At 44.0% G+C, this 23,953-nt stretch overlaps 1 protein-coding gene across 1 annotated transcript in view; it reads right to left on the bottom strand.

Moving 5' to 3' along the window:
• Window positions 1-20,446, bottom strand: part of helz (helicase with zinc finger) — an 82,530-nt gene extending 62,084 nt beyond the window's left edge. Inside the window, exons 1-6 of the mRNA XM_083655657.1 lie at window positions 20,420-20,446; window positions 8,585-8,822; window positions 6,738-6,774; window positions 2,236-2,360; window positions 741-797; window positions 203-251 (exon numbers count right to left, since the gene is read on the bottom strand). Coding sequence (XP_083511783.1) covers window positions 203-251; window positions 741-797; window positions 2,236-2,360; window positions 6,738-6,774; window positions 8,585-8,803 — 487 coding nt within the window. The 5' untranslated portion in view covers window positions 8,804-8,822; window positions 20,420-20,446. The remainder of the gene's footprint in view (window positions 1-202; window positions 252-740; window positions 798-2,235; window positions 2,361-6,737; window positions 6,775-8,584; window positions 8,823-20,419) is intronic.
• Window positions 20,447-23,953: the final 3,507 nt, after the last annotated feature.

Below are 23,953 nucleotides of genomic sequence, written 5' to 3'. Positions count from 1 at the left end.
ATGATTTATGGGCTTTTCCAAATGTTTGGGAAATATTGGTATCAGGCCAAAATGTTCATGAGTGCATCCCCACTTTCCAAACACAACGAGCGTCTCCTTTATCAAACTGAAAGTGAAGATCAGGTTAGGTTCATGTGCCCATTTATCAGCTGGTTCTTGTTTTTTCCAGAGCATGGATGAGCACAAATAAAGATCTGCTCACCTTCCTCCTGCTCATCTGTGTATTCTGGCACCATCTCTCTATTTACACTCTGAGAGAGAGAAACACAGAGAGAGAGAAGAGGGGGGGGGCATGGAGAGATCAGTATTGCCATTATGCTGCCAACCAGGGCCATAGCCATGTAAGCACCAGTGGACCCGGAGGACTTATTACAAACAAAATGAGTAATAAATCCAAGATAGCTACGAGCTAGGCAGAGGACCACAAAATAATTAAGATAGCTACGAGCTAGGCAGAGGACCACAAAATAATTAAGATAGCTACGAGCTAGGCAGAGGACCACAAAATAATTAAGATAGCTACGAGCTAGGCAGAGGACCACAAAATAATTAAGATAGCTACGAGCTAGGCAGAGGACCACAAAATGATTAAGATAGCTACGAGCTAGGCAGAGGACCACAAAATGATTAAGTCAGTGTCGGCTATCAGGCTATTAGTCTTCTTTACGGCTGCTGCCCCTGAGCCTTAAACGATCATCTGGAAGACCACCCGTTGGTAAAAAGGCATGTGAGGTACTTACTTCTATTTCTGAGAGGAGCATTTTTAATCTGGTCAAGTCTTTTGTGACGATGCCATTCTGTTCAAGAGAGAAAAAGACATAGACTTTATTATTACAATATAGTTAATCAAGTAAATACACACTTCCATTGAGCACCACCTGTCATATAGTGCAGTGCACTCCTCTGTTGTTTTCTGTGAAGTACGGTACTTTGTTTGCTCAAAGCACTCAACACCTGAGATGCAGGATCCAATCAATGAGGAGCCATGTGTTCTTTTGAGTCACCTGGGTAAGATGAATGGGATCTCTCACTGGGCGCTTTAGTCAAATTGACCAGCGCTAAGAGCTGGCCCCGTCCTGTGACTGACTGGGTACAGGACCGAGCAATGAAGTGGTCAATAAATGACAGGCGCCTTTTCCATTCCAAAGTTCACATTAATCAAACTTGCGTGCGTGGAGAAAAAAACAAAACAAAAAGAAAAAAGGCAGATTTTCTGGCGCAGCTGTTTTTGTGTGTGTGTGTGTGTGTGTGAGAGCTTGTTAAGAGACATCACACAGCTCTATATGAAAAGATGAATATTGGAGGAGTTGGAGAGGTGTGGAGGACTGAAGGAGAGGTGTGGAGGACTGAAGGAGAGGTGTGGAGGACTGAAGGAGAGGTGTGGAGGACTGAAGGAGAGGTGTGGAGGACTGAAGGAGAGGTGTGGAGGACTGGAGAGGACGTGTGAAGAGGAAGGAGAGAGAGGGCGGGCAGATAAAGGCACAGGAAGGAATAAGCCCAAACTTCTTCGTCTTCTTAAATTTGTCCTAACTAGTAACCGCCATCGTCTCCAAATTGCAGAAAATATCTCTTGAACTTTGTTTACAGAATTGACACAGGTGATAATGCCATTAAATATCAGACCCAGCCTGGATTTTCTTCTCTTTTTTTAGCTTAACATTTGGACACAAGGGGTGGTTCACCTGGTACAGTGCGTACCACAAAGGCTTAGTCCTTCACATGCATGCCACGGGTTCGAATCCGATCTGTGCTCCTTCTGCCACATGTCATCCCCTCTCTCTCCCCACCTTTCCTGTCAGTTTACTGTCCTGTCTATTAAAGGTGAAAAATGCACCCCAAAAAAAACACAAAAAAAAAACATTTGACACAAAAGTACTTAATCAGCCTCATCACACTGAACCACCCAAGACGGCCAAAAGCGGCCCGTCTGCCTGCAGGGGGGTTTCTGCTCCACCTTGATGGTGACGGAGGAGCAGCTCATGTGGAGGAGTGGAGAGCAGGGGAGGAGGAGACAGAAGCAAACAGAGGACAAGAAGATATACGCGCGTGCGTGTGTGTGTGTGCGTGTGTGTGCGTCTGTGTGTGAGGGGAGGTGAAGGAGGTGACTTGGCAGCAGTACCAGGAGTTGATGTATGAAGACAGTGGTGGAGAGCAGTGGAGGGGAGAGTGAGGAAGCAGAAAGGGTAAAACAACACAGAATCCAGCATGTACAGATGCGTTGTGCTCGAGTCATACCAGTGGCTCTCCATACAAGGCCTTGGAGAGGATGCTGCCCACCTCCTGCAGGCTGCCATCCAGCAGCATGGAGCGCAGGCCGGCCTGCAGCAAGCCGTCCCCCCTGCTCCTCTCCTCCACCACCACTGGGACACAAGAGGGAGAGACCACATCATCAACACAATGTTTTCATATCTATTCTCTTCAAAACAAAACAGAAATGAATGGGCTATTCTAGGGCCACGTGATTTCCGCAAAACGGGGAGGAAGAATTGACGGAATAATGGAATTTGGTAATAAAACTGGAATCAACTGTAAAACATGGAATATTGCAGAATATACACTGCTCAAGAAAACTAAAGGAGCACTTGGAAAACACATCAGACCTCGTATAGCGACTGGTAGGCAGATTGCAGGAGCCAACACGTCTGTTAAGAGACTAGGTGAGAGCAGAGGTTCTCAAATGTTTTTCAGCCAAGGACCCCTTACAACAGGGATACTCAACTTGCTTTGCCCAGAGGCCACTTTCGTGAAATGATAGAAGGCCAGGGGCCAGTTAATAAACAAACAATATACATTTTTCTGTAGTGGATTGTAGGTTTTTGGGGTGTCAGCCGGAGTTTAGTCTGACAATGTTGTGCACACCGGATAGTTAGGTTAAGTTAGTAGGCTACATACAAAGTGCTTGGGTAGCAAGCAGACGGCGGTATTTGACAATTTAGCAGCTAAATCATAGATTATTGAAAGATATTCCATATTCCAGACTGAAATGCTATAACAGAAGTAGAGTATTGACCAGAATGACATGAACATTTGGACACTTATTCAGTGGGTATCTTGCATGTTGCGTTCAGGTGCACTGTAAAAAAAAAATATATATATATATATAATATACCGGGGGACCCCCTCATTCTGATTTGTGATTTTGGGCTAAGCTTAATTGTTTCCACGGTAACGTGCTTGACTTTCAAATTGATAGGTTTGTTACATCAGAATGTAATCCATGAACCATTTTAGATTTAAAGCATACAATATTTCAGTTGAACTATGAAGCTTTTGCAACAACAACAAAAAAGTTTTTATTTTCCTTTTCGCGGACCCCCTGGCAAAGTGCCACGGACCCCCATTTGAGAACCACTGGGTTAGAGTGGTTGAAGTGTCTGTTAAGAGACTAGGTTAGAGTAGTTGAAGTGTCTGTTAAGAGACTAGGTTAGAGTACCGGTAGTTGAAGTGTCTGTTAAGAGACTAGGTTAGAGTGGTTGAAGTGTCTGTTAAGAGACTAGGTTAGAGTAGTTGAAGTGCCTGTTAAGAGACTAGGTTAGAGTACCGTAAATTCCGGACTATAAGCCGCGGCTTTTTTCCCGTTTTTTGGCCCCTGCGGCTTATATAACGGTGCGTCTTATCTATGGATTTTTTCAGAAAAAAAAAAAAAAAAAAAAAAATCTCTCTTTTTTAGCACTCTTTCTAACTATAAATCCACTTCTGTTTTAATTTCCTCTCTTGCCCTCTTTTCACCACACCGCGGACACTGTGTGCACTGTAAAAATAAACAACGGTGGTGTTGTGTTATGTTGTTTTGTTGAAATGTTGTAATACGGTAAATGGGAGCTTCCTCAAACAGCCATCTCTTCCCGACAATCCCCTCTGTGCGTGACCACTTACATATGGTAATTACGGTAAGCAAACGGCCACTCGGGCAACAACTCCCTCCCCCGACTACCAGGAGAAAATCACAAACTTCGGCGAATTCACACAAAGGAAGATCAAGGAATATTCACAACAAGACGAGCAGTAGAAGCAACACTCTCACTTACCATGGGGAAGGTACGCAGAAACACGAGGCAGCTTTCAAGTTGAAAGCAGTCAATCTCGCATTAAAAGAGAGCAGCCGCCGATCAAACAGAGCAGCCGCGCGTAACCTGGGCAAAAGGGACTGTCCGTCCGGGGGAGAACTACTGAACAACTCCCTCCCGACTACCAGGAGAAAATCACAAACTTCGGCGAATTCACACAAAGGAAGATCACGGAATATTATAGGAGTGTGAAAACATCCACAATTACCAACGGGTTCCAAAACGCTGGACTGCTGCGGGATGAAGAGGATCACCGCCACGGGGACTGCCCCCTAGTCCGATACCTCATGAGTCCGATACCTCACGAGTCCGACACCTCATGGTTTTGGGTTAGGGTCTGGGGGAGGTTAGGTTTAGGCGTGGGGGTGGGAGAGGTTAGGTTTTGGGTTAGGGTCTGGGGGATGTTAGGTTTAGGCGTGGGGGTGGGAGAGGTTAGGTTTTGGGTTAGGGTCTGGGGGAAGTTAGCCTCTTTTTTCGGACTCGTGAGGTGTCGGACTCGTGAGGTATCGGACTCGTGCCATGGCACCTGAAGGAGAGAGGAGAGTGGTTGACGAAGCCACCCTGAACCTGTTCGTTTCCGACACTGAAGATGAGGACTTTGGTGGTTTCAGTACGCAGGAAGAAGAGGAAGACGAGGATTAGTGACTTGACTTCTCTGGTTACAGGTTTGCTGCACATATAGCCTATTGTTGTGTGATTTTGTCTGGGGATTAGTGACCTGACTTTTGTTTTGTTTTGTTGAAATGTTAATAAATGGGAGCTTCCCCAAACAGCCATCGCTTTCCCGACATTCCTCTCTGTGCACGAACCCTTTCATATGGTAATTAAACATCAAAACACCCGCGGCTTATAGTCCGGTGCGGCTTATAGAAGAAAAAAATAGTCAATTTTGGTCCCGCGGCTTATACACCGGTGCGTCTTATAGTCCGGAATTTACGGTAGTTGTAGTTGAAGTCTCTCTCTCTCTCTCTCTCTCTCTCTCTCTCTCTCTCTCTCTCTCTCTCTCTCTCTCTCTCTCTCTCATTGATGTGTTTAGCTAGATTTAGCTAGACACATTCTCTGTAAAGTCATGTCTGAGACATGCTTGTCTATACAAATAAAGTTGACTTGAGAGGGATTGTGGTTTATAAAGATGCAAATGGCTCATATATCATAGATCATAGATGATAGATGATAGATGATAGATGATAGATCATAGATCATAGATCATAGATGACTCCTCCTCTGTTGCCACTTAGCAAATAGCAGCCTGGAGGAGAGCGAGGCACGGCAGCATCCCGCCACATCAGGCTTCCCACAGCCTGTCTAACTCTTAACCTCACTGGGAGCATGAACTTTGACCCCTGGACTTGACCTATTCCTGACCCAAACCCTTTGATTTACATCAACCAAGTCCCAATAAAAGCAATGCTGTCGACCAAAATAGACACAACCAAAGCATGTTAGAAATGACTGCTTGCATCCCAAAACCTTAACCCATTGATACCTGATGCAGCATTTGCGTGTATATCCCTCATTTGTGTGCGTATCCCTTTAAGACCGCGAACCGCGTTAATGCGGTTCGCGGTCTTAAAGGGATACACACACAAATGCTGCATCAGGAATCAATGGGTTCAAGTCGAACTGAACCCGTTTGTCACATGTGTCGCAGTCCGTTTCAGACTGGAAACATAATTTGTCTGAGAAGACAAGTTGAGAGGCGGGTCATAGTATCATGTCGATGATTTGATTTGACAATTCTGTCGACTGGCTTTGGCATTGGTCAATCATGGCGTGTTCCACCCCCAAATCGAGTGGGATTAAGCGTGTTGTCGTGCTACGCGAGTGGGATCCGCAGAGTACCAAGCAGCCAGGCTGCTTCGTGCGGAGCGAGCGGACAATCCGATGCATGGGTGCTGCCCGCCCGCCTGGAATCTTCGAGGGCAGACCCCTGACAACACACGCTCTCAAGCGCGCGCCTTTTATGCTATTTCTGTAAATACGATATCGCTGGAATGCGCGTTTTAATGAGCCAGTTACATTTCTTTGCATTCTTAGAGATTATAGTTTTTGTTTTTTGTTCATGTTTCTAACAATTGGCCAAGTTAGTAGTTAGTTTATGGGATAGGAATTCTGCAAGATGACAGGCACTAGGCACCATTTTCTACTTCATTTGGAAGAGAGAATTATCCTGAAATGAAGATTTGATTGACAGCTGCATGTCGTGATATGATTGGTTGAAATGGGGTAGAAATTTGATAGTACTAGGTGACGTCAGCAAACTGTACATTACTGTTATCAATGAAATCTTGAAAAATGAACTTTTGATGTGAAAAAGTGTGAAAAACTAAAGAAATTAGATTGTTGTGATTTTGTTTGCATACATTATTAAATAGGTGCACTGCATACCCAGGTATTTGAACTAAAAGAAAAGAAAAGTCATTTTTGGGTTCAGCTCAACTTTAAGCTGTGTTCACACCGAGATATTTATTTTTCTCTCTGTCGCTCGATTCAACCCTTTGGAATCGCTCTGATTTTTCTCCCGGGCGAATATACGCTCAATCGCTCGTTTGCATTGACTTTGTATGTAAACTCGATGCCAGGGAAAAACTTTAATAGGTCGGTGTGAACGCACCTTAAGCAGGCTGCATAGTAAGCAAGCACATGGCCCCACTTTCAATTCCTACTCACCATGTTTGCAGTCTTCATCTGCTTGATCATAGTTTTTCTGTCGGGACAAGGAGAACACACACACACACACACACACACACACAGGCATGAAAGTAGGTAAACGGGAGCCATGACACATGAGAATACCCTGTGTTCCAGGTTGGGAGCTTCAGATAAGCTCCAAGAACGGATATCTGTATCTTCTCAGCAGAGTCCCTCACTGTAACATTATGAGACTTATTTAAGCAGTCTCCTTAATCTCAGGGCTTAAGTAACTGGTGTCATTTTAACTGCCGGCGGAAGATAACATAACTGCACCGTGGAAATGTAGAAAAACATGTATGGTTAATGGTTCTCATTTCTTCCGTCTTTTCATGCTAATTTACCCAGTGATTAGATTATTAAGTCCAACTGTGGAATTACAGTACAATGAAGGGGCGTCATTTCAGCATGGTGTATGAATACAGGGCAGAGAGAAAATTATATTCTCTTTGCTGGCAACTTGTGTGAGGAGTGTGGAGGACTTCTGTCTTAAGATCAGACCTGTGTGAGGAGCGTGGAGGACTTCTGTCTTAAGATCAGACCTGTGTGAGGAGCATGGAGGACTTCTGTCTTAAGATCAGACCTGTGTGAGGAGCGTGGAGGACTTCTGCCTTAAGATCAGACCTGTGTGAGGAGTGTGGAGGACTTCTGTCTTAAGATCAGACCTGTGTGAGGAGTGTGGAGGACTTCTGTCTTAAGATCAGACCTGTGTGAGGAGTGTGGAGGACTTCTGTCTTAAGATCAGACCTGTGTGAGGAGTGTGGAGGACTTCTGTCTTAAGATCAGACCTGTGTGAGGAGTGTGGAGGACTTCTGTCTTAAGATCAGACCTGTGTGAGGAGTGTGGAGGACTTCTGCCTTAAGATCAGACCTGTGTGAGGAGCGTGGAGGACTTCTGTCTTAAGATCAGACCTGTGTGAGGAGCGTAGAGGACTTCTGTCTTAAGATCAGACCTGTGTGAGGAGCGTGGAGGACTTCTGCCTTAAGATCAGACCTTTGGGAATTTTCATGGTTTTTCAAAGAATGCCTGTGACTGCCTGGTATGACAGAGAGTGGAAAGAAGTGCAATTTGGCAGATAAGGGAAATAGAGAAAGACAGAGGGAGCATATGTGTGTGTGTGTGTGTGTGTGTGTGTGTGTGTGTGCAGCGAGAGGAAAATAGAAAAATATCCTTCTCATACACAACCTGGGAACATGACTGCATTCTTGCAGCAGTTTTCACATTTCAATAAGCCATAGCAGCACTACAACTGTCCACCTATTCACCTTATGTTGCCACGCCCACTTTTTCTCTTCCGTGTAAGACGCCAATTGTATTTGTTCGCAATTGTATTTGTTCTTCCGGGTCAGCGTTAGCCGGCCGGTGAACATCGATAAACTGTAAACTATGAATGAAGTTTGGCAACCTTCAGCAGTTACACTGCGGCCAACTTCAGATAGCGTTACTGCTGCGAGGAGCCGATGGCTGTACCCGGTCGGTCGGCATTTAACGTTAACTATAAAAGCACGTCGACAGTGTTTTCTCGCTGCCAGTACAGTAGGGGGGTTGAAAGATAGCCTACTAGCTAGCGTTAGTCCGACCGGTCACACAGCCAGCGCGCTCCTCGCTGCTCGTTAAAAATGTCCAAATAGGCGTTATTCTGATAAACTGGTCACATATTTGGAATGTTACGTTCTCATCCGAAAAAATATTTAAACATAAGTTTTTTTGTTTTTTTGCGTGAAAACAGCTTTTTGGAAAGTAAAAAAAAAACGATTACAAAATGACGTAATGCAAATAAGGTGAATAGGTCACTTCCTTCAGAAGCACAGGTGTGTCGTCCTCACCAGCTGCAGCAGAGCAGCGATTCGGTAGAGCAGGGCGCGGCTGCGGAGCGGCCCGGCGGCGGTGGGGGGGCTGGGCGGGACCGACGCTCCAGAGGGCGGGGCCGGGGGTCCCAGGACCAGCAGGGCGTCCGTGCTGTGGCTGACCGCCGCCTCGTACTCCCGCCTGGCTAACGATCTGCTGGCTTCTTCACATGACTTCTCCGCTCTCCTGTCCGCCATGACTCATGGGACAGAACGTCTGGAGGGGGGAGAGGGGGACAGTTTACAGTTTACTTCTATTTTTATTCTTTTAGGAAGCCTGTTGCAACACCTTGGACTACGGGTGGAAACTAGCCTTTTGGCTAAACCTGGTGTATTTAGGTTGAATTGTTGATGAATATGCTCTGTCCCCTTTTTCAATAAACTGAACTGAACTGGACATGTAGAGCTGCCACTAACGATTATTTTCATAATCGATTAATCAATCTATTATTTTCTCAATTAATCGATTAGTTGTTTGGTCTATAACATGTCAGAAAATGGTAGCAAATGACGATCAGTGTTTCCCAAAGTCCAAGATGACGCCCTCAAATGTCTTGTTTTGTCCACAACTCAAAGATAATATCAGTTTACTGTCATACAGGAGTAAAGAAACCAGAAGATATTCACATTTAAGAAGCTGGAATCAGAGAATTTAGACCTTTTCTCTTAAAATTGTACTCAAAATGACTCAAAATAGTTGTCAATTAATTTTCTGTCGATCGACTAATCGATTAATTGATTAATCGTGGCAGCTCTAGTGACGTGGCAGGAGAGGCACTCTGTACAGGAAGCTGGGGAAAAAGGTAGGGCTGTTTTCAAATAAAAATAGACTCTTGCTTTCCATCCAAAATGTCACTCCACTGCAAGCCATTAATATGTTAGTCATTATTACATGAGGCAGCTACACGAAAAACAGATGTGGGTCAGATAAAATTTCACAAATATTTTTGTTTTTTCCCACGTTTCTTTGAGCCATTTAGGATTTGCCACCTACATGTACTGAGTGTGAGAAGAGAAAATGAACTTGTTAAATAACTAATTATGTTTCCTACCCTACAAGTTGCATTGTTTTTGTGGAATGGAAAAAAGTGTAATATGAAATTACCAAATATTTATATCTAAAAACAATGGGGGAAAATGATGATACAAATGTGGTGGAGAAACATGCAAGCCACATGCTGACATTGGCTGTGGCAAGTTGTTAACTTACAGTATACTACCCACTTTGGCAGCCTATTAATGATCTTTGTGACCATTACATTTCTACTATTTTTACTGCTAAAAATGGTTACAGATAATAAATTCTAGAAGCCACAAGCCTGTGTGAGTGGCAGATGAAAAACCTTTCCTGCCCAGTGGAAACAGTTGCCCTGGAACTGTAAAAGTGAAAATGGCTCGACCCCCTTTGAAAAGAAACTCACATGTTTTCCTGCCAGTAGCATGTGAGGTGCACGACTCCTGTCCCCATGTGGCCGTCTGTGTCATAACGCAACAGGAACAGAGAGGACTCCTTCTAGGGCTGCACACAATATCACTTTTTCACATCCCAATATTCTATTGAGGTTTTCCACAAATATTCAAATGCAGGCAGGGGCCCAAATTTACTTTTTGACTCACCGGCCAAGTGGCAGGTAGATGGAAAAAATACACCGGCCAAGCATATTTTTTACCGGCCAAAATAATAAATCACATTTTTGTGTCACATCTATCTATCTATCTGTCCATCTATATAAAAGGAAGCTAGGGGTCTGTTTGTTTGTCTGTCTGTGTCCCACTGATGACACCATCAGTGATGTCATAAATTCACTCTCACACACACACACTAATGATGTCATCAGTGTTGTCAATAAATTGTCAATCAGTGATGTCAGAGGCATTGTGACATGATCAGTGATGTCATAAGGGGCTGTGATGTCATCAGTGATGTCATAAAAGCAGTTGTGACATAATGTGATGACATAATCGTGCGTTCCAAAATAACTGGGATGTGGAGGCTAAATGACGTCACATCCGTTTTGTTAGCATTCCAATTGCAGAAAAGTTGAGCTGGGAAGTTCACTGTTCACTGGTCAGATCCACTCGCTAGCCAGGCTAGCCATTGTTAGCAATAACAGCAAGGCATTTCGTGGCATTTTGCGCATAGAAACACTGCAGCCTCATGTCCACACAGATAGAAGTAGGCCGTGCTGTGTGTACAGCTGATTTAATGAGACACAAACAAGACAGAAGTGCTAAATAGCATTTATACGATTATAACTACTGTTGTTGCGCGGATCAGCCATCTTGGATTTTTTACGTCGGGGCTGCTGAGGCTCCTACGAGTTTGGAATGGGAAATACCAGCTCTAGTGACGTCACATCCCAGCTCATGAACTTTGAACCGGTAAAATTACCAGTTCCCAGTTATAAAGGAATGCACGATAAGCATCCCACTGCTGATGTCATCAGTGATGTCATAAGAGCAAAATCAAGTCCCAGGGGCAGACACTGAAAGAAGTGGGAGTCTGGCTTCAGACCCCCGTCTTCAGCCATGGTCAGCTGTATGTTGCCAGCTCCAGGACAGGTGATCCAGCATCCCTGAAGTATGACATCAAGGAGCAGCCAGTGTGAGGCCGCGCAGTGGGTGAGCTGCATATGCGAGGTGCAGTGCGGGCGAGGCCGCGCAGCGGCCGAGCCGAGCAAGCCCGCATAGCGGCCGTGCCTAGCGAGCCCGCATAGCGGGGGAGCCTAGGAATCGAGCGCGTGGAGCGCGCAAGATGCCTAGTAGTAGTAGTATATAAAAGGGATGGTCGATGCCATCGTCCATCGTGCCAACCCTCATCAGGATATTTTGGAGTACCACACTGAACCTCATCACCAGTGCACCCAGACTATGGACTGAACCTATTGAAATGTATCTAAAGAAGCTTGGTGATAGACTGACTGCCAATCGCATTCAGCTCAGTGAATCCCAGCATGTTTTGACACCTAATATTAGCACAGCCAACAAGGGGCTGTGTTTACTGGACAGGTGTGAAACTTCAGCGGCATCCTCTGGAGTGCACCTGCTGTCCTCTACTGTTAATTACATGTGTGTGTGTGTGTGTGTGTGTGTGTGTGTGTGTGCGTGTGTGTGTGTGCGTGTGCGACTGTGCACATGCGTGCGTGTAGGGGTGTGAATCTTTGGGTATCTATCTCACGATTAGGGCTGGGTTAAAAAAAATCGATTCTCTGATTTTTAATCGATTTTTATTTTAATCCTTTGATATCGATTCATATGTCCAAAGATCGATTTTATTTTTTTATTTTTTTATAAAGATAGGCTATAATATTATAGGCTGTGTGTGGTAGTTGAAACAGTTTCAAGTTGACGTTTATTTATGTTTGTAGTTGAAACAAAAACAAATACTGTAGGCTACATAAATGGAAATTTTATCATTAATATCTACTTTTAGAAATTATATAGGCTGAAATCAAATCACTGTGCATAATTGTGAAAGTGTCTTTATTGACAGATAAAAGGCTGTTATTTACCCTTTGTCACCACCTGGTGAGTAAATATATGTTTAACTAAAACCATTAAAATTGACAACCAGTCAATTTTTTCCCCATGTATCTACCGGTCCTTGGCGCAAAAAAGGTTGGGAACCCCGGTGTTACATAACTGGACAGTCATGTAATTCAGGTTACAGCTCAAAAAACATATTTTAGTATGACTAACCAAATCGATATTGAAATTAATTGAATCGGAAATCGAATCGAAATTAATCGATTCAGAACCTTGTGAATCGGAATCGAATCGATTCTTGAAATTTGAACCAATACCCAGCCCTACTCACGATTCGATTTCGATTCCTGGGGTCAAATCGATTCTCAATTCAAAACTATTTTCGACTCAAAAATCTATTCCATACTACATATGGGGATTTCAGGATCAGGATCTACTCCAGTCCGCTTGCTGTGTGCTAAGAAAGGCGGTGTAGCAAATTATGCCATGAAAGCAGATTAAAGTGTACAAGGGTTATGTAGTTTTTATATTTGAAAAGGTTTTATCAACTGATTGCAATAATGTAAACACAGTGCACACACACCAAGGCAAACCAAGGTAACATTTATTCATGCTAAACTTGCACAAATGAAAACTTCTTAATATTCTTAGTGACGTCAAGAAAAAAAATGAAACAAGCAAAAATAAAACGCTCTTACATTTAAAAAATAATAATTTGGGAAGTTGATAATCGATTCAGAATCGAGTAATTTTTTGGGAGAGCACTATGTGTGAGTGTTATAAGCATGCCATCCAGCCATTCAAAGGGGGGGGGGGGGTATCTATCTGGCCAATAAATGCACGTCATATTCAAGTGTCACAGGGGATAGTGTTTGGTGTGTTTGTGGGAGGAGGCGGGAGGACGTGACGAGGGAGACAGTTAGGTGTTAACGAGCACAAGGGCCTACATTTAAATCCTGCTGATCGAAAGTGTGAAACATTTCAAGGTTGTTTGGGATGTTAAAAGCAGTGGGTCCGGGCCCATCGTCTGAGAGCCTTTAATAGACACCTCTACACAGAGAGAACAAGTAGTCACACAGCCTGCTTAAAGGACCACTCCGCAGATTTTTACCTAAGGTGATGTATCATTACAAAATCAGTAATATATCCGAAAACTATAAACCGTTTTTCAGTCATTCATTTGGTTTGATAGTTAGATATATAGTAACCCTTTCACTCCATTGTAATGGTTAAAAGGTGGATTACCATTCATTCATTGCATCATAGCTATAGTTTTCTCTTGCCCAGTTCTAAGCAAAATGTTGTAGTCGGGTCTACGATGAAGCGACGCGAAGCAAAGCTTCACACCAGACAGCACAGACCCAGGTACAGTGTGACCTGTCAGGTAACACCAGACAGCACAGACCCAGGTACAGTGTGACCTGTCAGGTAACACCAGACAGCATAGACCCAGGTACAGTGTGACCTGTCAGGTAACACCAGACAGCACAGACCCAGGTACAGTGTGACCTGTCAGGTAACACCAGACAGCACAGACCCAGGTACAGTGTGACCTGTCAGGTAACACCAGACAGCACAGACCCAGGTACAGTGTGACCTGTCAGGTAACACCAGACAGCACAGACCCAGGTACAGTGTGACCTGTCAGGTAACACCAGACAGCACAGACCCAGGTACAGTGTGACCTGTCAGGTAACACCAGACAGCACAGACCCAGGTACAGTGTGACCTGTCAGGTAACACCAGACAGCACAGACCCAGGTACAGTGTGACCTGTCAGGTAACACCAGACAGCACAGACCCAGGTACAGCGTGACCTGCCGGGCAACACCAGACAGCACAGACCCAGGTACAGTGTGACCTGTCAGGTAACACCAGACAGCACAGACCCAGGTACAGTGTGACCTGTCAGGTAACACCAGACAGCACAGACCCAGGTACAGTGTGACCTGTCAGGTAACACCAGACAGCACAGACCCAGGTACAGCGTGACCTGTCGGGCAACACCAGACAGCACAGACCCAGGTACAGCGTGACCTGTCAGGTAACACCAGACAGCACAGACCCAGGTACAGTGTGACCTGTCAGGTAACACCAGACAGCACAGACCCAGGTACAGTGTGACCTGTCGGGCAACACCAGACAGCACAGACCCAGGTACAGTGTGACCTGTCAGGTAACACCAGACAGCACAGACCCAGGTACAGCGTGACCTGTCAGGTAACACCAGACAGCACAGACCCAGGTACAGCGTGACCTGTCAGGTAACACCAGACAGCACAGACCCAGGTACAGTGTGACCTGTCAGGTAACACCAGACAGCACAGACCCAGGTACAGTGTGACCTGTCAGGTAACACCAGACAGCACAGACCCAGGTACAGTGTGACCTGTCAGGTAACACCAGACAGCACAGACCCAGGTACAGTGTGACCTGTCAGGTAACACCAGACAGCACAGACCCAGGTACAGCGTGACCTGTCGGGCAACACCAGACAGCACAGACCCAGGTACAGTGTGACCTGTCAGGTAACACCAGACAGCACAGACCCAGGTACAGTGTGACCTGTTAGGCAACACCAGACAGCACAGACCCAGGTACAGTGTGACCTGTCAGGTAACACCAGACAGCACAGACCCAGGTACAGTGTGACCTGTCAGGTAACACCAGACAGCACAGACCCAGGTACAGTGTGACCTGCCAGGCAACACCAGACAGCACAGACCCAGGTACAGCGTGACCTGTCAGGCAACACCAGACAGCACAGACCCAGGTACAGTGTGACCTGTCGGGCAACACCAGACAGCACAGACCCAGGTACAGTGTGACCTGTCAGGTAACACCAGACAGCACAGACCCAGGTACAGTGTGACCTGTCAGGCAACACCAGACAGCACAGACCCAGGTACAGTGCGACTTCAAGGCCTGAATTCACTTTTCAAACTGGGGGGGGGAATCCCCCCCTTATGTTCTTCAGATAGGGGGGATTTATACACTTTGGGGGGTATTTTTTCAGCTGATACGATAATATATCTGACATATCTGCTTCTCGTGTCCGATAAGCGATAATAATTTCACATTTTTGTATTAAAAAAAGGAAGTTCTTAACCTGTAGTTTATGCACACCAGAGTCTAAATTACTATGGCTTTTGTCATTGTGTTTTATCTGCAGACTAAACAGTCATAGGCTTTCAGTTCTATCAAAGCATTACTGTGCTTACACTGTGTGATACACTTTACTAAAACACTCATATTATATCAGAAGTATTCTTTGTTTTGTGTTCACAATCACAACAGTGATGTCAGTTGATTTGGTTAAGTCAGAGCTATGGAATATTAAATCATCCATTTTTGCTCACTACATCTGCCTTTCTTACAGTCATGTTACTGGCAAATAAACCTGTTCGAATTTTGCATGGGGGGCAGTTGTATTGAATGGGCAGGCATGGAAAGTTCCACTATAAACCATTATCTGTGTCTATTGAAAAATGCTTCCACCAGATTAAATAAAAGACATTATCTGATGTTTTTATGTAAATGTGCGCATGTGTTTTCCTTATTATAGGCCCATTTCGCACAGCCACCATTTTGAGGTGGTAAAGCAGTTGTAATCAATAACATTAACGAGGGCCCTGGCACCTGGAACACCTAAATGGAATGGCGCCATCATTAATGGTATTGATTACACCTGCTTTACTTCCTGCTTTACCACCTCAAAACGTTTGCCGTGAAATGGGTCCATTGGTCTCCAAACAGATCATGGCTCTGTCTAGCAGCTAGCTCCCCTATAGCTCAAGTCCCCGTTTGGTCCAAAATAGAGCTAGATTACCGGTAGCTAACTACACCATGATACAGGGCATCAGTCAATATCACGTTCATCTTTTCTTTAATCATGTGGAAGCATTTTTCAATCAAAGGTGTTTCAATCACAGATATTATGGTTTATAGAGGGACTTACCCTGCAATTTAACGTTAGCTCCACCGTAACATTAGCCAGTTGTTTTTTGAGCCACCGACCGACACAAACCCGGGACGTTTCATTTCGTGTAAAGCATGAGGGGGTTTTTATATGGATTAGGTCAGCTCTGGGAGTATGAAGTGCTTTGAATGCGGGGATGTTTCGTCACACTTGCCAAGCGGGGAGGCTATAACACCGCTGCCTGAGCTAACGTTCGCTAACAGTCCGCCGTGTAAAGTGTCCAACCAGTTGTCTGCATTCAGCAACGTTGGTTCCGCACCGTCGGCTTAACCATAATAGACATCGGCGCGCAAACAATTGCGGGACTTTATAAATTCCAAATCTGTGGGAAATGCCAAAAAATGTGCGCGAAACCCGCAACCCCGCGCCGGATTTTAGGCCCTGTGACTTGCCGGCCAACACCAGGGGACCACAAACGGTTCAACCTTGGCCAGTACTAGCCTACTAACTTTTGGTCCCATTCCCACCTCATCGGCTTCGTCACTGGCACTGCAAGCTTATCCCAGGCCGGAGGAAGAAGATGAAGACCTTTTATCGCAGAAGAGGGGGGGGGGCTCAGGATACCAACACTTAGTCACAGATCAAAATGCAGTAAACATTTAGCTGGCACTAAATCTCCACCCTGGGACGTCACCCAGCTTTGAATTATGACTGGATACAGATCGTGATGAGATTGTGCCCCATAGCCCTGGCCCTGTCATTTGGTGTACTTTTGACATAGCGAGCCGAACCCTTGAATGTGAGACGGGCCAGACGGCAGACAAAAAGCTGGTAGTAGGGAACACTATTCAGTCAACATCAATAAAGGTTTTATTGAGGAAAAAAAACTTATTTGGTATTGTTTGGAAAATTTTGTATTTTTAATTACAATTAATCGATTGATTGATCGTTAACGTTACCAATGATCGATTCCGGAATTTGCGGGAAATGTGCATCCCTAAATTGGTCTGTATGATAATGATTCTTGATTGGCGTCAGTGTTTTCACCTGCCCCTTGTATTCTCTCCACCAATTGGATTGAGTTGTGTGATGTATATGAGTGCTCCTCCTACTACTTCCTGCTTCAATCTGACCAAGATCCCTTGATCGAAACATTATTAAACTGACCGGGAGCCATTTATTATATTTATTATCTTGTTTTTTTCAATGGGCCATAGTTTGCTTAATTAAAAGAGGGGGGGTTAATACTGTGGAATACTGTATACCATGATATTATTATGGTAGGTACCATACCATATTGTGAAATTTCATATCATCCCTAGTGTGAGGACATCACACCTATCACTTAACCCATTGATACCTGATGCAGCATTTGCGTGTATATCCCTCATTTGTGTGTGTATCCCTTTAAGACCACGAACCGCGTGACGCGGTTCGCGGTCTTAAAGGGATACACACACAAATGCTGCATCAGGTATCAATGGGTTAAAGTAACTTAGAAAGCACTTGTACAGTGGTGAGGTCAATTGCATTACTGTAAATGACAGATTACCCATTCCGTTTCATTTGAGGAGACAGTCATCTAATGGCATCATTCCTATAGTAGCAGCTGAGACACAATGTGACATTTCTCTGTTATGACAGTGAGTCTGTGATAACCAGTCATTATAGAACCACAGCAAATGCTGTGTTGTAGCTATGTGTGGCGTGCTGAGAGCCGCTCACACACAAGAGCCCCTTTTACACAGCCTGTGAAAGCCGTGATCGTTGTGGGATTATTACGCCTCGCCTCCTGTGTAAAAGTCACAGGGACGGAATGGCGAGTCATTTTGTTTACGCCTTTCATTCTGTCAATGGAGGTAGTATCGCCTCCTTTTCTGTAACGGAGCCCACACAGCATAAGAATTTCACACATGCGTTCTTGTACAACGGAGTGCCAATAAAAATCTTGAATCTATCAGTCCCAAATCGACATCTGTTTAAAAGGGTACGCCGCGGGAAGACAGAAATCTCTGCTCATTCATAAAAAAATTACAGGAGGACGGAGGGAAAACCAGCTCCAGATTACCAGACCAAAGCATATATTACGTGTATTTAAGAGTCATTTGAAACCGTCATAATCCTCAATATTCACAACCTCTTGCGCTGTTTATGAACATTGCACATCAGAAAACATCAACAACTCATCCCCGCGCCGTGGCATGTATTCAGCCTAAATATAGTCAATTTCACTTTTGGAAGCCTTTGCGTTCAACAAAGTTGAGTGGAAGCCTGTTGCGCAGTCATTCATCGCCATAAGCTGCGTTATCTTGTGTGGCTAACGCGTTAGCTAGCTTGTCTGGCTAAAACGCAGTAGCAAATGCTATAGCATCTGCTCCTGCTGTCCTGGCGTCCACATGCCTGTGCTGAATGTCGAGTGGTTAACGTTATATGCCAGTTTTACCTGACACAGCCTACATACACCCATATTTTCATTTACTGGATCAAAATAATGCCAAACTGGGCTGGTTTTATGAGATGTCTCCCCTTCTGCTCCTTTGACAACTAATGTTACAGCCAATGGTGCACTCCCACGAACACATGCCTGGTTTGTTTACATCCGGCCATTAGAGGAGGGGGGCTAGACTACATGCATGCTTGGTTGTATGTAAAAGTGCAAAGGGGGCCAAATGGCAGATCTTCTTTACACCAATACTGCGGAATAATTAGTCTCTGAACTTTTGTTGCTTGTATCTATTGTTTTCCTTTATTCTTGCTTGACCTGTAATATCATTTTACGTAAAGTGTACTGCATGTCCTGTTTTTAACACCAGGGACTGTGTTGGAAATAAGTGTTTGCACTTTCACATGACATCCCTTGGATTTGGTTGTAATTGATATCAATAATAAACGTCTGGGTAAAAAGGGCTAAGGACCTATGTTGAGAAATGGAAAATAAGGAGAAATGTAAAAGTTGAGGGTGAACTGAACAGTACCCTAAACCAGTGATGCTCAACCTTTTTCCTAAATTAGTCCACATTGGGGCCACGGACCCCCATTTGAAGAGATTTTGTTTTGGCTCTTGGACTCAAATCTGAGAATATTTTAGATTTGATTTAGTTGAGCATTCCATCACTATATCTGTAATCTGTTTCTTGCTGTGTTTTTGTGCCCTATTTGTTGTTTGCTGTGATTTTGCACTATTTACCTAGTCTGCACCTTGTCTGTAACGGAGCCCACAGCATAAGAATTTCACACATGTGTACTCAAAATCTTGAATCTTGAATCTAGGCAGAGAGATGACAGTGAAACAAACTATGATCCCAACAGTCATTTTTATACATTCTCTAATGAAGTATAATATAAGCATTCTTCAATATATGGGGGACCCCTAGAACCCCCTCAAAGATCCCTGGTAGTTCTCAGACACGAAGCACTGTCCTAAACTAACTATTTGTTTGTGTGACAGTGGTTGCTGCTCTCGACGCAATACGTATGCCCATGAAAAAAGTACACTTCATTCGATGACCAAAATATACACAGCGCTTTTAGATTCTCCTTTGTATAAGAATAGACGTCTGCGTGCCAGAGAGCCACTGACTTCAGCGGAGCAACAACAAATAGTTTGGCGGAACACGGTGGCTGGACTCCGGCTTGGCTTCCACTGGTTTTAGTCGTGGGATCCCGCTCCGCCTGCGGGACACTGGAGCCCGCTAGCCGCCTGGCTGCCTGGCTGGGGACAGTTGTTGTAAAAAGCACATCGACTTTCATCATCCTGAGACATATTTGGCCCGATTGAGCCGTGCGTTAAGCAACGATGTGGCGAAAACATTGTCATGAACTTGCCCCGTTTTCTCCAAACCCAGCTAACGTTAACGTTTATAGTGCTCATCGAGAAAGCGTGCACATAAACAGAAAGAAGAGGGGAATGTGTTGTTTTTGTTTTTGAGCAGGAAACGTGAGGGTTGGATGGTAACGTTAAAACTTGCCTGGCTGCTGCGAGTCGGGGCGATCACGACAGCGTTACAAAAACATAGAAACATCTCTTCTTGACGTGTGTCGGTTGACTTATGGTTTACACGGACCAAACGGTGTTGCCAATAAGAAGAGTTTGCGTAGCTAATATAGTTAGCTTGCTAGCCAAAACAGGGCCTTTCTTGGCACCAAACTGGCAGGCTCACAACAAGAATAGCTTGGCTAGCTCGTTAGCAAGCTAGCTAGCTAGGTTAGCTGGGGCAAAACGGGTTCGGGGCCTGTAATTTTGCCACGGTTTTTTAGGCGCATATAATCGATATGACGTAGTTTTATTATCCACGTGTGAACTCCACACGTTCGCCAATCTTCTAATGTTTGACACGCGGTGTTCGAGTGCGCGTCCTTGTGCCGAAAAAGCCAAGTGTAAAGGCTGAAAATGGGAAGTCTCCACTTACCTAGCTTTACTTTCTACGCCATCTTGGATCCACTTGTCAGCCCATCGCAAAGCATAGTGGGATGTACTGATCTGAAGGTTGAGGGGACTACTGTGTGTGTGCGTACTACTGTGTGTGCGTGTGTGTGTGTGTGTGCGCGCGCGCGCGCGCGCGTGTGTGTGTGTGTGTGTGTGTGTGTTTGGGGTGGGGGGGTTGGGGTTCCCCTTGTCAAGATTTGTTTCCTTTTACCTAGAAAGGCTATAAAACTGTGATTGAAAAAACAGGGTTTTAATTTAGTTTACTATACATATTTTAATAAAATACATGCATACATACATACACACACACATACACACACACACACACACACACGCACACACACACACACACACACATACATACATACATACATACATAGGCTACATACATTACATTACATTACATTACATTACATTACATTACGTCATTTGGCAGATGCTTTTATCCAAAGCGACTTACAATAACACATTTTTGTCAGCAATAGAGCAATCAACTATGGAGCACAGTCTGTGACAACTACAAATTCCGAAGGAACACTGGTACAAATTTAGATTAGGATTTATTTATTTTTTATTTATTTTTTTAGAAAGAGAGAGAAAGAAGTTAGATCAAGAAGGGCCCAGATGGAGCCTGAAAAGGTGAGTCTTTAGTCTTTTCCTTTTTACATAAGAGGGATGACATTAAAATAAACTAATCCCAACTATCCATTGGTGGATGAAGTGCCTGAACAACAAAAATGCAGTTTTTTCCGCCAATGTTTGGTTGATTTGAAAACAAATTGCTGCTATGAACTCAGGAATTAATGTCCTTTAACATACTGTCCACATGAATGTCACCGGAATCTTCTTGAGTTTTATAGAGGTGGGCAAATGTTATGGTGCACTACCGCCGGCAACTGGAATGAAGTGTGCATCGTGATTAACGTAACTTGCAAACTGGGAACACTGATTTGTCAAACCTTACTTGCAGGCTACTTGCAATTTCGCCTGATTGTACTGTGTAACTAAGATCCTTGGTGAAATGTAATGGAGTAAATGTATACATTTTATTTAGGAAATTGTGGAGTAAAAGTGAGATTTGACAGAATTTGAATTAATACTCAAGTAAAGATAGGCCTACTTCCAAAAGATACTTAACACTCTGCCCATTTTCAACCAGCTTTGTATCATTAGAACATCAGTAGTATATCAGAAAACTGTAAACTGTTTTGAAGTCTGTCATTTAATTTGACAGTTATTGAGTGTTAAAGTGTGGACCAGTGACATCACTGGTCCACACTAACTCAAATGAATAACTCATTAACTCAAATCAACTCTCAATAACTGTCAAACTAGATGAATGATGAATAGTTTGACAGTTATTGAGAGTTGATTTGAGTTAATGAGTTATTCATTTGAGTTAGTGTGGACCAGTGATGTCACTGGTCCACACTTTAACACTCAATAACTGTCAAATTAAATGACAGACTTCAAAACCGTTAACAGTTTTCTGATATACTACTGATGTTCTAATGATACAAAGCTGGTTGAAAATGGGCGGAGTGTTCCTTTAAGTATTCATATTATAACAAAGTATTATTAATTTGTTAAACTACTCCACTGGTAATATTTAAATATTTATAATATTCATTAGTACGCTATAATGTATCATTATCATAGCAGGAGTGGACAATTATTTTTCCTGGGGGGCCACATGAGAAACCCAGATTGTTGCCGGGGGCCAAAGAAATATTGTCATGCTCTGTAACCTCTAATTTTATCACTAGATTAAATTAGAGAAAACATACTGTGCACTTATTCTTCTTCAGCATTTATGATGTTGCAAATCATTCCAAACAGCCAATTTGGGTCATCTCATTAGATTTTTTTTTGCCTCATAAGTAAAATGGTGTGGTTTGTCTTAGACCTCCCGGGCCAGGCAGAACCATCATGAGGGCCACTTCTGGCCTCTGGGTCGCATAATGCCCAGGTCTGATATACAGCGCTCACAATATTCAATATTGGACACAAGATGAGTGTTACTTGCAGGATGAAGTTATAGGCGCGCTTCCACACATAAGCAGCCCAGCAGGCTGGTCCGGTGCTCCCAGGAGAGGGCAAGTCTTGGAAGAGAGGCTTTGGATAAAATCCCAAAATACTGTGGCACACGGATCAAGTGTATATAGAACTATAGCCAGGGCCGGTTCCAGAACAAGATGACTAGGGGTGCATCCTAGATAGGAAGGGGTGCAGATGCCCGGCCGAAGTAGAATGATACCACCCAAGCAAGAATATTTCAAGTGTTTCAAGTGCTTTACTGAAATATTTGGACCATATAATGATAATACAATTATCTCAACCTTAAAAGGTTACATATAGGTGCCAAAAAGCCATAAAATCACATCAAAGAACAAAGAAAAACATCAACTATAATTCAAGTTTAAACAGTAAGTAAGCTGTAGCATTTATTAAAAAAAAAAAAAAACTTTTCAACTGAGCATGCAGACAATTAAAATAAGGGTGCAATGCATGCTTTTGCACCCCCGTAGAACCGGGCCTGACTATAGCACTCCAATAAAAGTTTCTATATACACTTGATCCGTGTGCTACAGTATTTTGGGATTTTATCCAAAGCCTCTAGATCTCTTCTATTTCAGTGTTGTTTGGCTGGAGTGATACATAGATTTCATGTGACTTTTCCCAGGAAATATAGGCTACAACCTTGCCGAGTCTGACTACGACTACATTGTCTGCAGTTTGAATTTTGCATGGGGACTTTTAAATAGGACACTATATCCTGGGGCAAAACCTTGTTGTTTCTGCTGGGAAAAACCTTGACCAGAATCATGACCCAGTTGTGTTATTCTCTTTTTTTGGATATTGACTATGGATTTTTTTTTTTTACCCCAGTGCAACCATTTCTCAGCTCACTAGGTCTTTTCCATTGCCTTGTGCTGTGACCTGCTTCCCTGGCAAACTCGGTAGTGACACTGCTCTCTTGTACTCCACAAAGACCAAGCAGCAAAGACCTTTCCACTGGCTCCTCTGGAGGATTGGGGACAACCAAGGAGAATGATACTGCTGCCTTTCATTGCCTTCATCATCAGGGGATTGTCAGCTATAGCTAGTAGCCTAGGACTAGGTCTAGGACTAGGACTAGGTCTAGTGAAGACTGCCGAGCGACTTACGGAGTTTGTCACATGTGAATTTTCACAGGTGAGGTCCTATGGGGGGGTGGGGTGGGACTGACTACCCAGGGGGGGGGGGGTCCATGCAGGGAGGTCCTCGAAAATGTCAAAAGATGTGTGAGACATGGCTCAAGAGAGTAAAGGGAGACTGCTTATAGGGCCCAAAAGTTCGTGCTACAACCCTGAGAACAGCAAATGGATCCGCTGTAGTTGTTGTTGTTGTTGTTATTTATGAAACCACTCAGACCTCAACCTAAACCTGTCCTAAACAAACAATCTTATGTGGGCTTTTCACAAGGACAAACGTGCAAGGAATGTTATACTTTTGTTGTGAACAAATCTTGGTTTTG

The sequence above is a fragment of the Poromitra crassiceps genome (assembly GCF_964638095.1).
Source record: "Poromitra crassiceps genome assembly, chromosome: 19".
Taxonomy (NCBI): Eukaryota; Metazoa; Chordata; class Actinopteri; order Beryciformes; family Melamphaidae; genus Poromitra; species Poromitra crassiceps.
Note: the sequence above shows the minus strand (reverse complement) of the source record. Positions and strands in the feature narration are given on the sequence as shown.